The 24,515-nt window shown below is 39.9% G+C and overlaps 1 protein-coding gene across 4 annotated transcripts in view; it reads left to right on the top strand.

Annotated features, from left to right (window-relative positions):
* The first annotated feature begins 662 nt into the window (after positions 1–662).
* The window catches only part of LOC135523830 (cGMP-dependent protein kinase 1), a 163,501-nt gene continuing 139,648 nt past the window's right edge, over positions 663–24,515 (top strand). For 2 of the 4 annotated variants that reach the window (XM_064950769.1, XM_064950768.1), the window contains exon 1: positions 663–1,320. In XM_064950769.1, the coding sequence (XP_064806841.1) occupies positions 1,055–1,320 (266 nt within the window). In that variant the 5' untranslated portion in view covers positions 663–1,054. Of the gene's footprint in view, positions 1,321–18,503; positions 19,104–24,515 lie in introns of those variants that run through there. The other 2 variants (XM_064950767.1, XM_064950766.1) reach the window with 1 other exon arrangement.

Here is a 24,515-nt window from a genome sequence, read left to right as displayed (position 1 = left end):
GTTACAAAATGCTACAGGCTCTGCATCTGTTGTTTTGCAAATAAAATATTAACTTTTGGTCATGCTGAGATGCTACTGGACATTCCTGCATATTCAAAAGGTGCCTCTAAGTGAAATCGTCTGGTGGTGCAATTTTACAGAAAACAGTGACATTTATGTCCTTTGATAAATAACAACACAAGGTGATAATTGATAGAAGTGATGGATCAATAAACCATAAACACAGCGGGGTAGAAAAATAATCACTACCCTGTGACTCACCACCCATATCACATGACACCTCCCTTTTTTGCAATTATTTTGGCTCCACAGTGTGTGGATTGAAACATATTAAATATAAGTGCATTTTAAAGAGAGTAAAACGATTGAATCATTTCAGCAAATGGAGTTTGAGAAATCACGTCTCTGATCCAATGACCATTTTCATCAGTTCATCTCTATTTCTCTCTCTCTCACACACAGACATTGGGGCTACTTACATTGGCTCTATGGTTTCAAGCAGTCAATCAGACTGAGGGGTAAATAATAGCCTCAGACAATTTTGCATATAAGATCTCCAGGAAACGTAACTTATTGCACTTGCTCTATTGTTTTCAAGTGCTGGATCAAGTTACATGAAACTACGTCATCCACCGGCTCGTATGGTAATTTGTGCTACTTCAGACAAATAGTTTAGGATTGAGAGTGTGCATGATTTTAGAAATACTGTCCTGTGTTTAGTTGCTGTTGTTCAACGTTGGCCGGCTGTTTCCTCTGCATACCGCAAACTCTCTGGAGAGAAAGGGCAGCAGACCCTAATTGGTTTCTCAATGAAATATAACCATTAGTCCCACCACGGGAGGGACTGAGGAAAAGCAGCACCCAGCATTCCCAATCGCCGTTACTCATCTGTCCACCATCTACTGAGAACAGAAGCGTTTGGAGTGCCAAGGAGCCTCGACACGATTTGATCTCCATATTTCTACCAAATATTTTTTTTGTTTTAGTAGCGGATCGTATTGGACCGTAAAACATATTTCATTCCCGCCTAGAGAAAGTTTGTGCAGATTCAAACATGAGTGATTTGGAAGAAGACTTCAAAAATATCCTATTGATAAAAGAGGAGAGAATTAAGGACATGGAGAGGCGTCTCGTCGAGAAGGAAGAAGAGATACACGAATTAAGACGAAAACTGCACAAATGTCAATCCGTTCTTCCCAGCGCGCAGATAATTGGACCTAGAACCAGGCGTGCTCAAGGCATCTCAGCAGAACCTCAAGCTTACCGAACCTTCCAGGAGTTGAACAGTGAAGCATTTCGGAAACATTCAAAGTCTGACAGGTACCCACATAGTTTATTATTGTTAATTCAACATAGTTCATGTATTTCCTGTTCCTTCATTTCCTGTTTCCAATTACTGTTTATCCACTGGGCACCAGGGTTGGGTAGGTTACTTTACGTTACTCCTAAATGTAATCCGGTACAGTTACCTGTCCAAAAATGTTATCAGTAACGAAACATTTGGATTACCCAAACTCAGTAACGTAATCTGATTACATTCCGTTACTTTTTAGATTACTTTCCCCTTTCGAGGCATTAGAATTGTAAATAAAAATGTATGTCACCAATTGAACGACGTCTAAGTTTACATAGCTGGCCATATATGGATGTAAAATGTTACTATATGGGTTGGTTATGTAGGCTTCTTCCAAACCATCGCTTTAGACTACATATAATAATATGATTAAATTATATCTTTACATTAAAAACCAAATTCAGAATTCCAGTCATTCCAATACATGTTATACCCCTTGATCTTCAAGAATAGGACTTAGAAATATGGAAGTATAGATTAGCCAAATTGTTTTACCTGAGCATGACCCCAAAACTAAGGATTTATAAGCCAGCCCTACTCTGTTGTTTTATGATTTTGTTGTCACGGAGGACTGATTGGGCTCATTGATTTGAGTAAAAATAAATAAATGCCGTGCTCATGGAATGGGATGCTTTGAGCACTCCTGAAAAGTGCTAAATGCATGTGAAAAATGAATGCCATATACTGCATTTGCAATAGGCCTATTGTTTGCCTTTTTGTTGGCGACACTTTGATATCTTGATATCAAACATGATATGCAGCTGTTTAAAGGGCAAGTACACAGATGAAACAATAACAAAATGGTTGCCTCTGTTTTGGTAAAAAGCTGAGGGATGGGCCTGAAGAAATGTAACCACTCTCAGATTAATAGATAGAGTTATGGATGCCAGGACTGACCATCCATGATATCACAATTATAGTTTTAGCCATGTTATGAGGCCATACAGTGTTTGTTTACATTTACAATGTTTATAAACATTGGAGAAAAACAAGCTTATATTTTGAGTGTGACAGTTGAACTAAGCTCATGAGGCATTTGTAAGTTATATTCATTAAGAATCAATGGATACAGTACCAGTCAAAAGTTTGGACAAATCTACTCATTCCAGAGTTTCTCTTTATTTTTACTATTTTCTACATTGTAGAATAATAGTGAAGACATCAAAACTATGATAAAACACATATGGAACCATGTAGTAACCCCAAAAAGTTTTAAACAAATCAAAATATATTTTATATTTGAGATTCTTCAAAGTAGCCACCCTTTGCCTTGATGACATCTTTGCACACTCTGGGCATTCTCTCAACCAGCTTAATGAGGAATGCTTTTCCAACAGTCTTGAAGGAGTTCCCACATATGCTGAGCACTTGTAGGCTGCTTTTCCTTCACTCTGCGGTCCAACTCATCCCTAACCATCTCAATTGGGTTGAGGTCGGGTGATTGTGTTTCTATTTGTGTAATTATTTATTTGTGTTAACCATATTTTTCAGGGACATTGTCACTGCCAGTATACAATAAATCTCAAGCTCTTTTCTGCTGTTGCTATAAAGAACTCCCTTCCCAGTAGACACAAACACCTTTGGTCGACATATCAAAATGTGTTGGGAATATGTAGTGTGGAGAGCGTTTGCACATTGGGAAGATGTCACCGAGACATCAGAATAGAATGCTGATGCCTGGCCGACGTATAAACGATGTAGAACTGTAGCATTTAGAATAGGTATTCCTAACACCTCTGTAAGATGTCTGGCCAATTAGCAAACATTGTCTAAACTTCATCTTCCCGACGCATCATGTATACATCCGTTGGACAGACGTATCTGTGCAATCTGGGTTTGTTGCCTCTCTCTCACACATTTTTCCGGTCACACACCCACACATGTACATGTGTGGGTGTGCAACCACAAGCACACGCGAAAACGTACTCAAAATGTCAGTGTTGTTTTCAAGGCATAAAATGCTGAATTTTGTTACAAATATCGTTCAATCAATATTAAGCGTGGCTATTTTTAAGACTGTATGCTATTAGGACTGGGACCACACCAGTGTCGCAAAGCAAATTTAACTCTTTTATTTTTTTCTTTACCCCCTTTTTCGTGGTATCCAATTGTTAGTTGTTACTGTCTTATCTCATTTCTACAACTCCCGTACGGGCTCGGGAGAGACGAAGGTCGAGAGCCATGCGTCCTCCGAAACACAACCCCACCAAGCCGCACTGCTTCTTAACACAGCGCGCATCCAACTAGGAAGCCAACCGCACCAATGTGTCGGAGGAAACACCGTACACCTAGTGACCTGGTCAGCATTCGCTGCCCCCGGCCCGCCACAGGAGTCGCTAGTGCACGATGAGACAAGGATATCCCTACCGGTCAAACCCTCCTCTAACCTGGACGACACTGGACCAATTGTGCCTTAGACCACTGCGCCACCCGGGAGGCCCACATTTAACTTCTTTAGCACACAATATTTTACATATTGAGGTTTTTAAAGGACCAAAGAGTTTGGTCTGCTTGTGTTTTCATTTTTTGCCATGGAAAAAATATTGTGATACTGGTATTGTCCCGGCCCTACACATTTAGAATAAAAGGTATTATCTAGAACCGTAGAATAAAATGTATTATCTAGAAGAGTGTATATGCCATATTGCTTAATTTCCTTTTTACAAAAGGAATAAGCTACTATCAAACATTGTGACAACCAACCCTGCATTGGGGCTAGTTGTGACAAGAAGGCTTATGACTCCATGTCGGAATAAGATATGAGGATACAAATGTGCCCTATTTCAACCCAACACCTTGGTCTTTCTATATCTTGTAAGATATACTGGTGCTGAGAAATAGTTAAAACGTGTGACAACAAAACCCCAGTCTCCCCTACGTTTAGCCTAACAAATAATGCATTTGGTTAACTAATTATATTGTGCGTAGTTCCTGGATGTGGGATAAGCCAATAACCCAGACATCCAAAAAAGAAAGAAGGATGTGGTCACAAATCAATTAGCAATTTCATCATGGAGGGATGTGGCAACTTTTAGATGGAAGGATAGCAGTCTAGTGATTTTAATTGATTGGCTCCATCTTCAAACTCCTAGGGGGAATTACGCACAAAGGATGTCCATAACACCAGAAGATTTTTTAAATGCAAATACTGTTTTATGTAAAGAGTCCAATGCATAGGCCTATTTATGCATATTTAGCCAAATACAGGCTACTCCATAAAACATCAAGTCTGCGCTTTGCTTTTCAGATGTCACTTTTCATGTCCCTCAATTGCTTCAGAGCAATTTCCACTGGGTACTGCTAATAGCCCATTACTCTTGCCTCATTCAGGGCTGTTCAGCTAAAAGCTGTTGGTTGTCATTTTATGCAGACAGTCACCATGGGGATGTAACCTGGAGAGAAGTGAGGGGATACTGTTATGTCTGCTGTGATCTGTAACTTATTCATTAGACATGTTCACCTAACTCTGTTGTGCAACAATGAGTGGCCCCTATGATTGGTTTATTCATATAATTTTAGTTACACCTATTGTAAACACTGCGTATTTATATACCGGATTCTTATTCATATACTGTATTCTTCACATAGCTCTTTTGAATATATCCACTACTGCATAGCATTTTTGTTGCACTGTTTATATTCACTGCCTGTATGTACACTACCATTCAAAAGTTTGTGGTCGCTTAGAAATTTCCTTGTTTTTGAAAGAAAAGCACTTTTTCCGTCCATTAAATTAACATGAAATTGATCAGAAATACAATGTAGACATTGTTAATGTTATAAATGGAATATCTACATAGGCGAACAGAGGCCCATTATCAGCAACCATCACTCCTGTGTTCCAATGGCACGTTGTGTTAGCTAATCCAAGTTTATAATTTTAAAAGGCTAATTGATCATTGGAAAACCCTTTTGCAATTATGTTAGCACAGCTGAAAACTGTTTAAAGAAGTAGCTGTGCTGATTTAAAGAAGCAATAAAACTAGTTGAGTATCTGGAGCATCAGCATTTGTGGGCTCGATTACAGGCTCAAAATGGCCAGAAACAAATAACTTTCTTATGAAACACATCAGTCTATTCTTGTTCTGAGAAATTAAGGCTATTCCATGCGAGAAATTGCCAAGAAACTGAAGATCTCGTACAACACTGTGTACTACTCCCGTCACAGAACAGAGCAAACAGGCCCTAACCAGAATAGAAAAAGGAGTGGGAGGCCCCGGTGTACAACTGAGCAAGAGGACAAGTACATTAGTATCTAGTTTCAGAAACAGATGCCTCACAAGTCCTCAATGGCAGCTTCATTAAATAGTACCCGCAAAACACCCGTCTCAACGTCAACAGTGAAAAGGTGACTTGATAGAATGTTCACAATTCCTGACGTTTAATCCTAGTAAAAATTTCCTGTTTTAGGTCCGTTAGGAACACCACTTTATTTTAAGAATGTGAAATGTCAGAATAATAGTAGAGTGATTTATTTGAGCTTTTATTTATTTCATCACATTCTCAGTGGGTCAGAAGTTTACATATGCTCAATTAGTATTTGGTAGCATTGCCTTTAAATTGTTTAACTTGGGTCAAATGTTTCAGGTAGCCTTCCACAAGCTTCCCACAATAAGTTGGGTGAATTTTGTCCCATTCCTTCTGACAGAGCTGGTCCGGTTTGTAGGCCTTCTTGCTCGCACACACTTTTTCAGTTCTGCTCACAAATTTTCTATAGGTCAGGGCTTTGTGATGGCCACTCCAATACCTTGACTTTGTTGTCCTTAAGCCATTTGGCCACAACTTTGGAAGTATGCTTGGGGTCATTGTCCATTTGGAAGACACATTTGTGACCAAGCTTTAACTTCCTGACTGATGTCTTGAGATGTTGCTTCAATATATCCACAGAATTTTTCTTCCTCGTGATGCAATCTATTTTGTGAAGTGCACCAGTCCCTCCTGCAGCAAAGCACCCCCACAACATGATGCTGCCACCCACGTGCTTCACTGTTGAGATGGTGTTCTTCGGCTTGCAAGCCTCCCCCTTTTTCCTCCAAACACAATGATGGTCATTATGGCCAGAACAGTTCTATATTTGTTTCATCAGACCAGAGGACATTTTGGACATTTTGGTTTTGGAGCAGTTGCTTCTTCCTTGCTGAGCGGCCTTTCAGGTTATGTCAATATAGGACTTGTTTTACTGTGGATATAGATACTTTTGTACCTGTTTCCTCCAGCATCTTCACAAGTTCCTTTGCTGTTGTTCTGGGATTGATTTGCACTTTTCGCACCAAAGTACGTTCAGGCAGAACGCGTCTCCTTCCTGAGTAGTATGACGGCTGCGTGGTCCCATGGTGATTATACTTGCGTACTATTGTTTGTACAGATGAATGTGGTACCTTCAGGCGTTTGGAAATTGCTCCCAAGGATGAACCAGATTTGTGGAGGTCTACATTTCTTTTTCTGAGGTCTTGGCTGAATTCTTTTGATTTTCCCATGTCATGCAAAGAGGCACCGAGTTTGAAGGTAGGCCTTGAAATACATCCACAGGTACATCTCCAATTGACTCAAATGATGTCAATTAACCTATCAGAAGCTTCTAAAGCCATGATATCATTTTCTGGAATTTTCCAAGCTGTTTAAAGGCACAGTCAACTTTGTGTATGTAAACTTCTGACCCACTGGAATTGTCATACAGTGAATTATAAGTGAAATAATCTTTCTGTAAACAATTGTTGGAGAAATTACTTGTGTCATACACAAAGTATATGTCTTACTTGCCAACACTATAGTTTGTTAACAAGAAATTTGTGGAGTGGTTGAAAAACGAGTTTTAATGACTCCAACCTAAGTGTATGTAAACTTTCAACTTCAACTGTACATAATGTCCTCTCAGCTCTTGTTGTTTTTGGGCACCATTGATGACAGATGTGTCCTGATGCATTACTAACGAGCACCAAGGCATCGCCTGAAGTTGTAAACAAACTTTGTGGAACTGAACCCACTTTTGATCATTACACGGCACTCACACTAACATATATGCCTGCATTGAGTGCACTGACTGAGAGGTGCACTGATATTGACACTTCTGAAAGTGTATTTTTATCACTGATTGATATAACGAGAGCACTGTTGGGTACATACACACACTCCAATACAATATTGAGTGCCCTGACTCAGAGAATACTTACTATGAGTGTGCATCGGAGCCGATACGATTCTCACTCTACAGATACTAATGTTTTGTCTGTGCTCAATGTTGGCTCAGAACGTGCCATGTTTTGATCTTCTGAGATGCAGAATTCCACGTGAGTGGGAGATGTCACAGAGGAGCTTGATTCACAGTTCTGATAGGGTGGATCGGCACCTTTCTCTGAATCGTTAATGGATTCACTGGTCTCACAGTCAGTCATCACCTTCTGCTCTCTCTCGCGCTCTCCGCTTTTTGGTTCAATGGTTTTAAAGATGTGACGCTCAAATTTGTTCACAGGATCTGCGTCTGACTAGCATGCCATTCCCTTTTATTATACCTAGTTATCCTCAGCTCTCATTGCAAGTGTTAACACGACGCAGTTTGAAACTCCTAAAGATGTCGATGTGAGCACTGTGCACTGTGAGCCATGTGTGACAATTATAAATAGCCGTTTCTCCACAGACACACACAGACATAACAAAAGTGACCACTGTCCCAGATATTCTCCTCTAGTTGCAGGTAATAACAATAGCCACATGATGGCAGCAAAATGCTTTTTCATGGTTAGGATCCATTTGTGAATGGGAGTGGCTGTGTGACCGGATTCTCTTGATGCCTATTCCCAATAGGTAAACAATTGTACCTCCTGTGCATGTGCTACTTTTTGGCGAAAGGAACGTTACACAAACGATGTCTGCGGTAACTATAACATTGACATGATTTAGCCTACAAACCTCTGTTGTAACTGATACACGACATGATTAACACGTAGGCGTCCTACAAATAAATGCCTTTGTCTCTTGTAACTATGATGACATATTTCAGTATTACAAACGTAAGCAGGACAAAGACAAGCGGTCTAAGTAGCGATTTAATGTAACTTTCTTTTTTCCAGGTTTGGGAGTTGCATGCAACTATATTGTCAGCGTATCTTCGAAGATTACATCATTGCAAACATAAGAACGAGGCAGACTGGGAGTCAAATGAGTAGTGTTATTTTTTCAGCTTCTCAGTCTACGATATGGCAGCATAGGAATGGGGATGCTGAGAATTTAGTTTCAAGGGACTAGTCCTCTAAAGGGATGGTAAAGGACAGGTGCACGACTTCAGTTATTATTCACCCCTCCTTCCTGCAGCTATGGTTGTAACCATGTTTTAGTTCACTGTGTATACACTGTGACAATCCAGAATAACAAGGCGAGTAGTTAATGGATCCACTTAAGCTGTCTCGATCCAGTATGAACACTATACAGCACATGCAAACGCATAAGGGACGAGAGGCCCAATTCGATAGCTTGTTTTGCATGGCTTACACTGTCTGCACCCAATGTTTCTCATTTAAAACTCCATATATATAATCAACAAGCTCCTTCAAAAGCACTCCAGAATGAAAAGTGTGTTATCTTGCAGAGACAGACAAAAAGGTCCCTGGGTTACCAGTGACCTGTGCTCGCATGTAGGACAGAGTGACTATTCTCTGTATTTGCACCCCCCCCCCTCCCCACACACACACACATAATGCACATTGGTCACACATTTGGACCGCATACACTTATGTCAGTCGCATTAAGAATAATTGGACCACTGTGTCTGTGACATACAGATGATGTAAAATGAGCAGAGGCTCAAAATGCATCCCACTGAATGCTCTGAAGTCTGTATCCACACGGAAAAGTTAGAGAACGGTTTATCTTGCCTTGTTTCAATGCTGGAGATAATTGTCAACTGGAGTGCATTTACAGTTTTTTTTTCTCACTTTGGTGCTATTTTCACAAGTACAGTGCCTTGCGAAAGTATTCGGCCTCCTTGAACTTTGCGACCTTTTGCCACATTTCAGGCTTCAAACATAAAGATATAAAACTATTTTTTGTGAAGAATCAACAACAAGTGGGACACAATCATGAGGTGGAACGACATTTATTGGATATTTCAAACTTTTTTAACAAATCAAAAACTGAAAAATTGGGCGTGCAAAATTATTCAGCCCCTTTACTTTTAGTGCAGCAAACTCTCTCCAGAAGTTCAGTGAGGATCTCTGAATGATCCAATGTTGACCTAAATGACTAATGTTGATAAATGCAATCCACCTGTGTGTAATCAAGTCTCCGTATAAATGCACCTGCACTGTGATAGTCTCAGAGGTCCGTTAAAAGCGCAGAGAGCATCATGAAGAACAAGGAACACACCAGGCAGGTCCGAGATACTGTTGTGAAGAAGTTTAAAGCCGGATTTGGATACAAAAAGATTTCCCAAGCTTTAAACATCCCAAGGAGCACTGCACTGTGCAAGCGATAATATTGAAATGGAAGGAGTATCAGACCACTGCAAATCTACCATGACCTGGCCGTCCCTCTAAACTTTCAGCTCATACAAGGAGAAGACTGATCAGAGATGCAGCCAAGAGGCCCATGATCACTCTGGATGAACTGCAGAGATCTACAGCTGAGGTGGGAGACTCTGTCCATAGGACAACAATCAGTCGTATATTGCACAAATCTGACCTTTATGGAAGAGTGGCAAGAAGAAAGCCATTTCTTAAAGATATCCATAAAAAGTGTTGTTTAAAGTTTGCCACAAGCCACCTGGGAGACACACCAAACATGTGGAAGAAGGTGCTCTGGTCAGATGAAACCAAAATTGAACTTTTTGGCAACAATGCAAAACGTTATGTTTGGCGTAAAACCAACACAGCTCATCACCCAGAACACATCATCCCCACTGTCAAACGTGGTGGCAGCATCATGGTTTGGGCCTGCTTTTCTTCAGCAGGGACAGGGAAGATGGTTAAAAGTGATGGGAAGATGGATGGAGCCAAATACAGGACCATTCTGGAAGAACCTGATGGAGTCTGCAAAAGACCTGAGACTGGGACGGAGATTTGTCTTCCAACAAGACAATGATCCAAAACATAAAGCAAAATCTACAATGGAATGGTTCAAAAATAAACATATCCAGGTGTTACAATGGCCAAGTCAAAGTCCAGACCTGAATCCAATCGAGAATCTGTGGAAAGAACTGAAAACTGCTGTTCACAAATGCTCTCCATCCAACCTCACTGAGCTCGAGCTGTTTTGCAAGGAGGAATGGGAAAAAATTTCAGTCTCTCGACGTGCAAAACTGATAGAGACATATCCCAAGCGACTTACAGCTGTAATCGCAGCAAAAGGTGACGCTACAAAGTATTAACTTAAGGGGGCTGAATAATTTTGCATGCCCAATTTTTCAGTTTTTGATTTGTTAAAAAAGTTTGAAATATCCAAAAAATGTCGTTCCACTTCATGATTGTGTCCCACTTGTTGTTGATTCTTCACAAAAAATACAGTTTTATATCTTTATGTTTGAAGCCTGAAATGTGGCAAAGGGTCGCAAAGTTCAAGGGGGCCGAATACTTTCGCAAGGCACTGTATGTGGGGGATTTTCAAAACTCTCAGTACAAAACTCCAAACTGGTAACACTTTCAGGGCAGTAGGTAGCCTAGTGGTTAGCATGTTGGGCCAGTAACCGAAAGGTTGCTGGCTCGAATCACCAAGCTGACAAGGTAAAAATCTGTTGTTCTGCCCCTGAACAAGGCAGTTAACCAACTGTTCCCCAGTAGGCTGTCATTGTAAATAAGAATATGTTCTTAACTGACTGCCTAGTTAAATAAAGGGTATTTGTTTTACATTTCAATGTCAAGTCTTACATTTAATACCTTTTTGTTATTGAGCATCATTTTGTTTGGAGACATCAGAAGGGCTGGAGCCTGAGTAGCAGCGAGAAGTTGGAAGCACTGCTTGCAGGGTTTGTGGACATCTTTGCCACATGAGACAAAGACTGCTGGAGAACCTGTATGGTCCAGTACTCTATGGATATTGGTAATGCAGCACCTATCTGTTTGTGGCCACATACCAGGGCTGGGCTCCCTGCCCTAATCGATAGATTAGGGCTTAATGAATATATGTAAATCGACTGATTTTCTTCTATGAACTGTAACTCGGTAAAATCTTTGAAATTGTTGCATGTTGTGTTTATATTTTTGTTCAGTACAGTTGTTTTAACAGCCAGTTAATCCAATAGCAAAAAATGCAAGATACATGTTTCAGAATTTCCCTTTGAATGTAAATTACAGTACATGACACTGTTTTCACATTAGGCCAAACACTTGCCCTACTCATCAAAATTGACCTGTCAACAATTGGAAATCATGTGTGGTAGACACCTTTTCACAATCAAAAATAATGAAACAAATTAAATGATTGAAAGAAAGCTAACGTTTAGCAGGTCCTAGTTTGCATCAAGCCAGTCTTGACCATAGGTTCTCATTGACATCGCAGTAAGGGGCGGCAGTGTAGCCTAGTGGTTAGAGCGTTGGACTAGTAACCGAAAGGTTGCAAGTTCAAATCCCCGAGCTGACAAGGTACAAATCTGTCGTTCTGCCCCTGAACAGGCAGTTAACCCACTGTTCCTATGCCGTCATTGAAAATAAGAATTTGTTCTTAACTGACTTGCCTAGTAAAATAAAGGTAAAATAAATAATAAAATAAAAATGTCCTCATTGTTCATGCATCTGGGGAAAAACCTTTTGGCATGCCGAATCCAAGACTGACATAGGTCTGGATTGATGTAATTACAGTGTCACGCTCATGGGGATGGCAATCATACACCTTTCAACTATATTGAAATCATGTATTGTATTGTACTTATTACTGTAGTGGTCCAGTGCGGGCTCAGTTTCTGAGAGCATGTCACGAGCAACACAGTTTCTGAGAGCATGTCACTAGCAACACAGTTTCTGAGAGCATGTCATTAGCAAGTTGTGGGTCCGATTCATACTGGGGTCACATACAAAAATGTGTGGATACTGTTGTCACTTTGGATAAAAGCACCTGCAATTTCAGTCAAGCAGTGTGACTCCAGGAACTTCATTTTACTTTACAAAGGATGCATTTGTTGTATACAGTATTTGTTATATAGAGTACTTTACTTTTTTATATAAGTACTTTACTTTTCATAATAGTCCTCATCAAACCAGTTTAAAATCTATAGGGATACCAAACGGTTAACTGATTTATCAATTTAGAGCAGTCAGCTCAAGTAATAGTAAAATGTATTTTAACAGATGAGAAGACAATCATGTCTAAAGTACTGTGACAATTGCATTGTGAAAAGCAATGACTTTATATGAACTTGTATTGCAAAGTGAAACACTCATTAAGTTTGGTGAACAAGTGACTGTAGGATTTTGTGTTATACTTAGTCAATAAAAAATGTGCTTAGATTTTTGAAACAACTGCCTTTTTGGTTATCTGTTTTGAGGTTTGTACTAAGTGGGATGAAAATGTACCACATACTGTACTGTGGAAAATTGCAACAAAGTGATTGGGGGGGAAAGAAAAATGTAATCCCAAATGTATATAAATCTGAAACATTTGTTAATGATCTATTACTGCTGCTTGTCTGGCTTTGTAATAAGGCCTAAATAGGATTCTGGGCTGTGTGTGCTATGAGTTGGTCACAGGATGGAGCTGTAGACCCTAGTCAGAATCGTGTCCTTATTTGGCATCACCATTACAATAAGTAAGATAAGCTACCAAATGAAGCTCGGGTTAAAAAAGATTAGGAAAAATATCATCCTAAACTCAAGGGAACAATGATAACACAGAAAGAATGGTCTCATTTATGTCAAATAGAGCCATAAGAGAGAGAACCTGTTGGAAGAGATTGTTATTTTGATTTGTACTTTCTCAGTTTCCGGGATTTGTCACAGACATTAGCTCAAACGCAATGATCTATCCAAACTATTCATCAGTGTTTGCAATACCATTATTCCGTTATACTTCCAGCCTTGGTCTGCGTTCAATAATTCCATGATGATGCATACCATCCCTTACAAAAAAAATTGATTGCAGTTTTGAAACTGCAGTAAAAATGCAGTAACTGCAGTCGACTGTAGTCACATGGAATGACACTGGAGAGACGAAGCAGGTACGGGGAGTCAAACATTTTAATATAGAACAGACATGGAACGAGTCAGTAACAGCGTCAGCAAACTAATAATACAGACAAATTAATGCAGCTGCGGGGAACAGAGCAAGGGAACTGACAAATATAGGGGATGCAATAAACAGATGATGAGTGAGTCTAGGTGAGTCCAATATCGCTGATGCGCGTTACGAGGGAAGCCAGGTGTGCGTAATCGATAATAGGAGTGAGTGATGCGGGGCAGCCTGGCGCCCCCAAGCGCCAGAGGGGGGAAGAGCAGGAGCAGATGTGACAGCTGTGGTATTTTGGACCCAGTAAGTGTAGCATACTGCAATGTACTGCAGTTATACTGCACTCTAACTGCAATCTTTTTTCATAAGGGATGAAGTGGGCTACATGTCCCAAATTATTGAACTTGTAATATGTTAAATATTATCCACTTACTAGCGACCCTCAGGATCAACCACATGGATGTGACAAAGGAAAGATAAGGAAACTAATAATGGAATGGAAGGATGCCAAATATTAGCAACAAATTGAAAAAGTGACATTTAAAGATTTGTTGTGATATTTGTGGCTTGATTGAACCATATTGTGCAGTAAATGTGTGGTGATTGGTTGAAAATACGAGTCCTCTTTTTGCAATGGGTCAGTTTAATGCGATAATATTCCGATGATTTGTTTGCTTGATGCGGAAATAGTGCAGTGATTAGTCAAATCTGCAAGCTCTTGTACGTATAATATGCAGGAATTGTTGATTTAGAAAAAAATTGTACGTTCGCAGAATCCCGGAGGGACTGATTACAGATGGTGGCTACCGATAGTGGCTAATATTTAACACGATAAAAATAGTTTAAAAAGTCTGCATTGAAATGAACACGCTCTAGCGTGCACAAAGGTTATTTGTCTCGACTGTCACGCTGCACATATTGCATCTCCAAGATTCATCCCTGAAAGTCATAAGGCCATACAATTTGTATTCTGCTTAACCACACAGCATTTCATATACTTCACTGTGAAAAAAGGGCACTCTTAGCCTATCCGTCATGTTGACATGATTCAGTTTTCCATCTCTATGACTGGTTTCACTTTAGTCTCCAGCGATCATAAGGAAAAAATGAAACAAAATGATATTTGTTATTACAGTCCCATTCTCCAAACAGATTACTCATTGACCTAGCTCTTATCAATTACACATTACAGTGCATGGATAATGGTGTTTATTTATATCGGAAATAGTAGATGTTTTTCCACTTGGAACTGACAGGTGCTCAACCTTACATCATGGTTTCCTCCAGAAGTTGAAATTGTTACATTTTTGGCTCTGCATGAAAGTTGAAAATACCTCATTTTTGAAAAATAAGTTTTTTTTCTAATTTCTGGATGTTGAAAATACTTATTTTCCGGGTGTTGGAAAGACGTCTTTATGGACATCATTGTTTCTATGGCCAAATTGCAACCATGCATGCATTCACTTCCACTGAGCATACCAAACATTAGGAACACCTTCCTAATATTGAGTTGCACTCCTCAGAACAGCCTCAATTCTTCTGGGGGTGGACTCTACAAGTTGTCGAAAGTGTTCCACATGGATGCTGGCCCCTGTTGACTCCAATGCTTCTGCCAATTATGTCAAATTGGCATGGGTGATGGACCCTTCTTGATACACACAGAAAGTTGTTGAGCATGAAAAAAACAGCAGCGTTGGTTGCAGTTCTTGACACAAACCAGTGCACGTCAAAGACCAGGTGTTCTTAATGTTTTGCATACTCAGTGTATATCGACATGTCAATGAAGAACGCATTATATCACATTCAATATTAGGAATTTCAATTTAAAATAAAAAAATGGAGCAAACTAAAGTTTGCAGTAAGGAATATTTTATTATCCAGACCTATAGAATAAAATTACAGAAACATTCTCAATAACGGTTACAAAATGTTTTTCTTGCTATGACTGTGATGTGTGGTTGTTTATCTACCTTACCAGAATGCACTGACTGTAAGTCACTCTCAGGGTAAGAGCATCTGCTGAGTAAACAGAATGTAAATATAAAACAAACACTTACAAAGCATGCTGGGAACTTTTCTAATGTTCCCAGGCCCTAACAAGTACAAATTTTGATCGGTCTGGAACAGACCAAATCTGAACGATTCATATATGTCTGAACTGTATGAACTGCATAGTACAGTACGGCAGAGTTCAGTACAGTAAAGCAGGGCTTCCCAAACTTGGTCCTGGGGCTCCCCCATGGGTGCACGTTTTGTTTTTTACCCTAGCACTTCACAGCTGAGCCAAATAACCAACTCATCATCAAGCTTTGAGTATTTGAATCAGTTTTGTAGTTCTAGGGCAAAAACCAAAACGTGCACCCAGGTGGGGCCCTAGGACCGAGTTTGGGAAACACTGCAGTAGAGCACAGTAGAGTACAGTTCAGTTCAGAAGAGTAGAATACATACATTAATGTAAACCAAGTTACAAATACGTAAGACATAAACACCTTGGACCTTGGAAATGGATGACGCGGCGGAATCATGTAGAGCCTTTTTCCAAAGTAATGTCCAAAACGGAGGCGTTTATCCTGCTTGTACCACAGTTGCCAAACAAAACACTACTAAAGCACACACTTACTGTATAAATAACATTTTATTATTGATATTTTCATTTTTATAAGATAATTCACACTTTCTCATCTTTTGGTTGCTACTCGACCCTGTCATTAATTTGATTAGTTCAATATTTATGGAAGCGACCCAGTTGTTTGTTCTATATGTTCCGTTGCCATGCTCGCTGCTAATGTTCTTGTCCCTTGCTAGCTCGTCAACTAACTACAGCTAACACAGTCAACATCTGCAGACAGAATAACAGCAACGTAGTTTCATTTGTGTTTGTTTAAGCTGTTTTCTAAAGTTTATTGCAACGTACCGGCCGCTTACTTCTTCTTTCAGCTGTTTTCTATTGACATTCACTTGGATACATCCATAACATTGAGCTGATAATGCCCAATTTTGCCTGGCATAGATAAGAAAATTGCGTTCTTGTCAGAACCCTCGATGCTGTTCATTACGACGAGATCGCATTGCATATTAAACACTAAGCTAGAAACTAGCTAAATAGTTTGTTGCCAGTAAACATGCCAACATCACATAACTGAATTAAAAAAAATACCAGTTGCTGAAAACAGTTGATCAAACAAGAAACATGTGAGAGGATTTGACATCATTGCTCCACTTCGTCATGACTGCAACATTAGGGATCAGAAAAATTTAATGTTTCATCACTCACCACATTAGGTCCAGCAGATGCTCCAAAAAAATAAGTCAATGCGCGATAGCTAGCTAGGTTTTTCCTCATTGGTCCTACATTTATAATGTATCCAATTTCGGTTTGTGTAGTTGTTGATTTAGTTTTGTGTAACAAGTACGGTTATCATGTGTAGGCACATACTGGGTCATGATTGCAAGGTGTGCCGTTATCTTTTACAACTGTTCCGATATCATTCCCAACTGTTCATTTATCCGGTTTTAATGTCCATGTCTAGAAGGGCATCTCTAGAAATCAGAAACGACTATTCAATAAAGCTGTGGCATAAAATACATTATTATGTATTATACAGCAGGTGGGTCGAATCTTGAATATTGATTGGTTAAAACCACATTCCAGCTGGCCTCTATTCCACAAGTTACCACCGGCTAAATTTATTACATTAAAATGACTATTAACTCTGTTCCATCTGACTGCACAATTTACTGTCTCATTAGCCCAGCCAGGCAATTTATAAACTTGATCTCCACTATATTATCTTGTATTTCTGTAGTTTTAAACAGCGGAGATTTGTATACATCTTGCTGTCTGTCTCTGACATTTGCAACATTGTTTCAATATTCAAATTTGATCTCCAGCTGTCGCATAGTAATGAAGGTTTTCTCAGCCAGTAGAAATTATGAATAATTTTTAGGGACAGATACAAAGAAATATCAATAGAAAACAGGTCAAACAAAAGCTAGTTTGCAGTCTTAGCAGCATCAGTTTGAAGTTATTGTGTTAGCTGTGTTGTTGGCTAGCTCATCGGAACAACAGTGTCCTGACGAGAGAGCACATTTTCTATGCCAGGTGAAATTGCGCATCATTAGCTCATTGTTATGGGTGTATCCACATAAATGTCACTAGAAAACGGCTTAAACAAATGAAAATACTTCTTAAATAAATAAATCTTATTCTGGCTGCACTGTTTGACGTGACTGTAAGTTAGCCGTAGTTGGCTAGCTAGCAAGCAAGGGATAAGAACGTTGCTAGCCAGTATGGCAATAGAACATTTAGAACGAAGGAACGTCCATAGATACAGAACAAAGAGACTTGGGTTGCGTCACTGGCAACTGAACCGATAGAACCCTAGATTTGTGTGATGACTATATCTTGTGAAAGGAGGAAGTAGTATGAATGAATTCATCAAAATAACGTTTTTAATTCAAATGTTTAAATCATTATTGTAATATGTTGGTAACCTATTGTAGAAAAGTGATAATGCCTTTGAAGTCGGTGTTTGGAGGATATATTGACACAGTTTTCTGGCCCTCGACTTCATTTTGGGCCGAACAACATCCGTGCCAATATATCCTCCAAACACTGCTTCTCCGGCATTATCACTTAACTATACTGTGCTGTACTCTACTGAACTATACTTTACTCTACTGTGCTCTTACTGTACTGTACTTTTCTTTACTGTACTGTAATGTACTGTACTCTGCTGTTTTAAACTGTACAGTGCTGGCCAAACTTGTGAAACATAGATGTGTATGATTGATTAAAACCTGAAACAAACATAGAAGTCTATGTTTGGGCTAAATCCAAGACTGGTCGGATAAGAAACAATCTGAACCAATTACAGACGTTGAACTCAAGGCCGGTCTGGACTGCACCAAAAAAAGATTGAAAAAAAGACATCCGGTCTGGACAGGACAAAGAAAAACGTCCAAAAGACATCTGCGTCGATCCGTGCATACTGGGTTATTACACTCGTGGGATGGATGATTGTGCTTCGGCATCCTGCGAGCGCTGACGCTCACTCTGGGTACTGACGTATGTGAGCAATAAAATGAAACGTATTGCTCGTCACATTTGACCAACCTTTAATTTGAAACTCACCTGAGAGCTTCAAATCAAGCGCAAGAATTGTTCTGCCCGAAATCTGGAGCAAGTATTCAATTTGTGTAGTGGCACTGAACCGGGAGGTTGCCTTCCATATCTGTGCATCATTCATATCATTCGCAAAGTTTGCTGCGCTCTTGTGATCCGGACTTCTCTGGAAACTATGGGGACTCTACGCGATCTCCAATACGCACTACAAGAGAAGATTGAGGAGTTGCGACAACGAGACGCGCTAATTGACGAACTGGAGCTGGAATTAGATCAAAAGGACGAATTGATACAAAAGCTTCAAAATGAACTGGATAAATACCGATCCGTTATCAAACCGGCGACGCAACAAGTCCACAAGGCAAGCGTACTACAGGAGCAGCACAGGACCAAGAGACAGGCGATATCAGGAGAGCCCACTGCCTTTGACATTCATGAACTCAGTCACGTCACTCTTCCATTCTACCCCAAGAGCCCACAGTAGGTGTCATATGCCCATCTTTGTTCATTGTTCATTCGTCTCTTACTTGTGTGCTTACGACTGTGCGTCAGAATTTATATCGCCATGTCCCTGTTAGAGTATGAGTCAACTGGTACCAAAAGTGAATCCCATGAAAGCAACATTGATGTCTGGTAAGCTAATTGAATGTCAACACCATGGCTTTAGATTTGCCTGTGTTTGCATTTGCAATGAGGTATGTGTGTGTGTGTCTTATGGCAATATGATATCAGGTAGCCACTATATATTTGCATAATGGATGCTAGTTGTGCAGTGACAGCATGGTTTGTGCATACACCTGGCTGAGTATATATGATAAAACTAGCCTTCCCCTCAAGCCTCAACATAAACATTTGTTTTACTTGAGTTTGACACCATTATGGAGAGTCAGTAAACCCCAATCATTCACATCCATTCAACATTTTACATGTTGCAGTAATAATCAGCCTCTGACAGCATACACCTGACATTTCTGATTTACTTGTTGCTCAAACTCACATTATTCCAGAAGTGTTTTGAAACATAAACTATTCTTATTTACAAAAAAAGTGACTCCACAATGACACAATACATTATTATTTATGATTCATTTTTATTGGGAACAAAATCATCTGAAACAACTAAAACAAACTGCAGATGCATCCAAAAAGTTTGTAGTCACAAACTTGATGTAGTCATTACTTGCTAAGACTATGGTACCAAACACTAATCTTTCTACTTTAATAATAAAGAGGAGTGGGAGGCCCGGTGCACAACTGAGCAAAAGGACAAGTATCTTGAAACAGAAACAGAAACAGACGCCTCACAAGTCCTCAACTGGCAGCTTCATTAAATAGTACCCGCAAAACACCAGTCTCAACGTCAACAGTGAAGAAGCGACTCCGGGATGCTGGCCTTCTAGGTAGAGTTGCAAAGAAAAAGCCATATCTGAGACTGGCCAATAAAAACAAAAGATTAAGATGGGCAAAAGAACAAAGACACTGGACTGAGGAACTCTGCCTAGAAGGCCAGCATCCCGGAGTCGCCTCTTCCCTGTTGATATTGAGACTAATGTTTTGCCGGTACTATTTAATGAAGCTGCCAGTTGAGGACTTGTGAGGCATCTGTTTCTGAATCTATACACTCTAATGTACTTGTCCTCTTGCTCAGATGTGCACTGTGGCCTCCCACTCCTCTATCTATTCTGGTTAGAGCCAGTTTGCGCTGTTCTGTGAAGGGAGTAGAACACAGCGTTGTAAGAGATCTTCAGTTTCTTGGCAATTTCTCGCATGGAATAGCCTTCATTTCTCAGAACAAGAACAGACTGACGAGTTTCAGAAAAAAGTTATTTGTTTCTGGCCACTTTGAGCCTGTAATCAAACCCAGAAATACTGATGCTCAAGATTCTCAACTTGTCTAAAGAAGGCCAGTTTTATTGCTTCTTTAATCAGGACAACAGTTTTCAGCTGTGCTAACATGATTCCAAAAGGGTTTTCTAATAATCAAATAACCTTTTAAAATGATACATTTGGATTAGCCAACACAACGTGCCATTGGAACACAGGAGTGATGGTTGCTGATAATGGACCTCTGTACGCATATGTAGATATTCCATAAAAAATCTGCCGTTTCCAGCTACAATAGTAATTTACACCATTAACAATGTCTACACTGTACTTCTGATCAATTTGATGTTATTTTAACAGACAAAAAATGTGATTTTCTTTCAAAAACAAGGACATTTCTATACACATACATACATACATACATACATACATACATACATACATACATACATACATACATACATACATACATACATACATGTGGAAACATTAGGTTAGGAAGTAGAGTATTGTACAAAAATACATGTATCTGTTAATCCCTTCAGAGTACAGAACATAACTTTCTATTACAGCACTTTGTTTGTCAAAGCTCAGTCAAAGGAGAAAGATTTCTTATGTGGAGTCAGTCATTTTGTGTCTCCCAGCTGGCTTTGCATTTTGATACAATCAAAGGCCTATGTAATCCACTGTCAAGATAGACGGTTTGTTTCAGCCAAACGAATAGGTTCTCTCCCTCTCGCCAATATTGTATGTATGTGTGTGTGTGTGTGTGTGTGGGTGGGTGGTAGGGGGATATTCCCATGGAATGGATTTTTGTGAGGATGTTCATATCTATGAAACAATGTTGTTATTTTACCGAATGGTTGCCTGCCTCCTGTTTGGCCTCTAAAAGCTTTATCTCACTAGTGGATCTACGGTCATAATTCTCCCATCACCACTTTTATCCAGTGTTTTGATCACAGCAGCAATATTATAATAATTGTTAGGAACTCCATGTGGGCACTGATGTGACATTATTTCAATTACATCTCATACATGCCTTGGAAACTATATTTCTGAAACTAAAACCCCAATACTTGCCATTAGAACGAGCTACTTCTGACTAATTCCACAATAATGGAATTACGCTAAGACTACTATTTTTCCCTTTAAAATGTATGCCAAACAAAAACAAACTATACAAATCTATGCTCATGGACTACTTTTAATGACTTTACACAGAACATTTGACCCAAAAACCGTTACTGGAAGAAATGTGCAGATGAAAAGTTTGGTAGCATTATTTTATAACCAATGGCACTGTTTTATAACCAATGGCAGTTAGGATAGGTGATATCTGACACACAAACAGCTACCTATGTTGAAGTTTGAACAAGTCAGACTGAACCTACCTAATTCTATTCTCCCCATCGACGACTGTTGGTGAGCAGGCAAGAGGTGAGGTCTTTGTCAGAGCCCCATTGATGGCATGGCTGCGTAGATCAGATCCTGGCCCCTCATCAGACACTGGTCTGTCACACACACACGCACGCATGAACGCACAAGCGCGTTATCCATCCATGGTGCTTATGATTAGCATGGTGGAACCAAGCTGATCGCTGCGTTCACCTTTTTATTTCACTTCAGATATCATGATAGGTGAAGTGAAATAGAATGTCGATCAGTTCTGGTTCCACCAGGCTACGTTATGTCCTGGACTTTCAATGCATCTAATAAGTAGAAAATAAGCAACGTAAAATGTCAGTTTACATAAACGATGTTTCACAATTGGGTTACGAAATGTATCAAAGTAACGAAGTGGGTTACCTTCTGTATTGGTACATGTAATGAGACTGTGACAGGTGAAGGTTGCTGGCCGGATACTTGCCAACATGTGGCTGACTGTTCCATTCATAGTAATGCTCACGGCGAAGGCATGTCTGCACGATTCTGATGAGCGCCCCCTTGCTGGTCCTTTTTATGCTGCATGTTTGACTGCAAACGGGACATCTTGAACAACTGCAGCAGGTCATCTTATGAGGTGGTGTTGACTGGAAAGGCCTGTAGTAGGGGTATGTACAGTGTAATAGACAGCAAAGTGGTAAATTACATTTTGTTTTAAAGAAAGGACAAACATTTCTGCACTTCACAACCAAAATTACTCTCTTTTGTTGTATCTGCATGGCTGGGGAATTAGCCTACTATTTATCAAGCCAGATATTTTGAATACAACTTTTCACATAAAACATTGCTGAACATGTTATGATACCCACCTTTTCTCCTTGTGGTAGGTCCTGGCATCCGTTCAAGACCAGGGGATCAGTCTGGCACCCAACTGTGCACTTTGTCTAACAGAAAAACAGGGGATTGAGGATTGTCATCATCCCTCAATTATAAACATAGCTTTCGAGAACGTAATCTTGTTTGGAAGCTAAATTCTATTCTTTACAGATGTTGACTGACTGGCTCTCGTTTGGATTAGATTCAGGCCGGTGACGAAGTTACACTATGCAACATGTTATGCTACGGCTCTGGGTTGGTTTGAGTTTGTTGCCACTACTTAGTACACTGTTTGTAGTCAGACATACGTTAGCTCGTACCACCATATCTGCATCCAATATATATTTGTGCCCTAGACATGGGTTGCATCTCGGAGGTTAATGTGACAGTTTCATCTAAATGACACTAACTTAGAGTGGCATGGAAATACGAGGACATTGCTAAAGTAGGCAAATAATTAGAAGGAAACAACTTTACCATATTATGATGTCGTAAAATATACTTAAGCGAAATGGAAATGTTGCCATTACTGTTACTAACACAGTTATAAAATATAGCTCGCAATGCTAATGTTAGCTAGCTAAAATATGGTGGTCCCCCTCTTAGGTAGCTGGCTAAAGTTACATTTAAAGTCAAGCAATCCAAATCTGAGTTGTATTAAGGTAGGCTAACATTAGCCAGCTGGCTAGTTAGGTAGCTAGCTAGCTAACGTCAGCTATGCTAGCGATGATGATCAAAATATACATAACAAGATACATAACTAGCAATCCATGGTCTAGCTACCGGTATACGCACAACCACTGGGGACCAATGAACTCCAACCACTTATTCTGCATGATAGGGTCATTTGGCAGGGCATGCAAACCATAGTTGTTGGTTGTGCATCGTGTTGGAAGCATGCATTGCATGGTCAATCGGTATATGGCTTTTCAGTCTCAAATAACTATTTCAAAGAACAAAAAAATAAATAAAAGAATATAGGCCTAAATGCTCAAGCACACACACATTCTTTCTAACTGTCTGCTCAGACTAACAGCCTCACCTGTTGTTCCTGTCAATCAGACACGCAGTGTCAACCAATGAACCAAAGATGCGTGAGGGAGGGCCGAGCCAACTCACTCACAGTCACACCAGAGAGAAGCAAATGTAACCGCAGGACATGTGACAGAGTTGATGGAAACCCTATGTTCATCAATGGCCAGAAAGTTCCACAGAATGGAATATAATCACATGCTATCAGAAACCTCTGCACTTGACCCCAGGTTTAAGAAGTTAGCCTTCAGTGATGCCAGAACGATTGATGAGGCTTTTCAAAGAATAACCTCAGCAGCAGGGAGTGACAGCCCCAGCTGTTAGCTGGCTCAGGCAACAGGAAAAAGAGGGAGCAGAAGCACCAGCAGTAGTGTCACAAACATCTGCTGTTTGGATGCTGTTTGACGAGAGAGCAACTGGGGATGTAACACGAAGGAATACCTCAGCAGATGCCATAATGGAGGTCCGATCCTGCAGATCCTCTGAGCTGGTGGAAGAACAAGGCCTCTGTCTACCCATGGCTTACTAAAGTCATGATCGAGAGACTCTACATAGTGGCCACATCCGTTCCCTCTGAGAGGGTCTTCTCGAAAACGGGACAAATAATTATTGAGAGAAGAAATCGCATCAGCCCCTCAAGTGAGGCAGCTTGCATTTCTGAATGCAAATGTCTCATAAAAGAAAAATATGTTCAGCGTTGCTGTGTGCTGCTGGTTATAACATGGCAATAAAGAAGAGAGAGAAAAGAGGGACCAGTTTCATGTTTTAAGTGGGATG

Source organism: Oncorhynchus masou, chromosome 31 (genome assembly GCF_036934945.1).
Source record: "Oncorhynchus masou masou isolate Uvic2021 chromosome 31, UVic_Omas_1.1, whole genome shotgun sequence".
NCBI classification, from domain to species: domain Eukaryota; kingdom Metazoa; phylum Chordata; class Actinopteri; order Salmoniformes; family Salmonidae; genus Oncorhynchus; species Oncorhynchus masou.
Note: the sequence above shows the minus strand (reverse complement) of the source record. Positions and strands in the feature narration are given on the sequence as shown.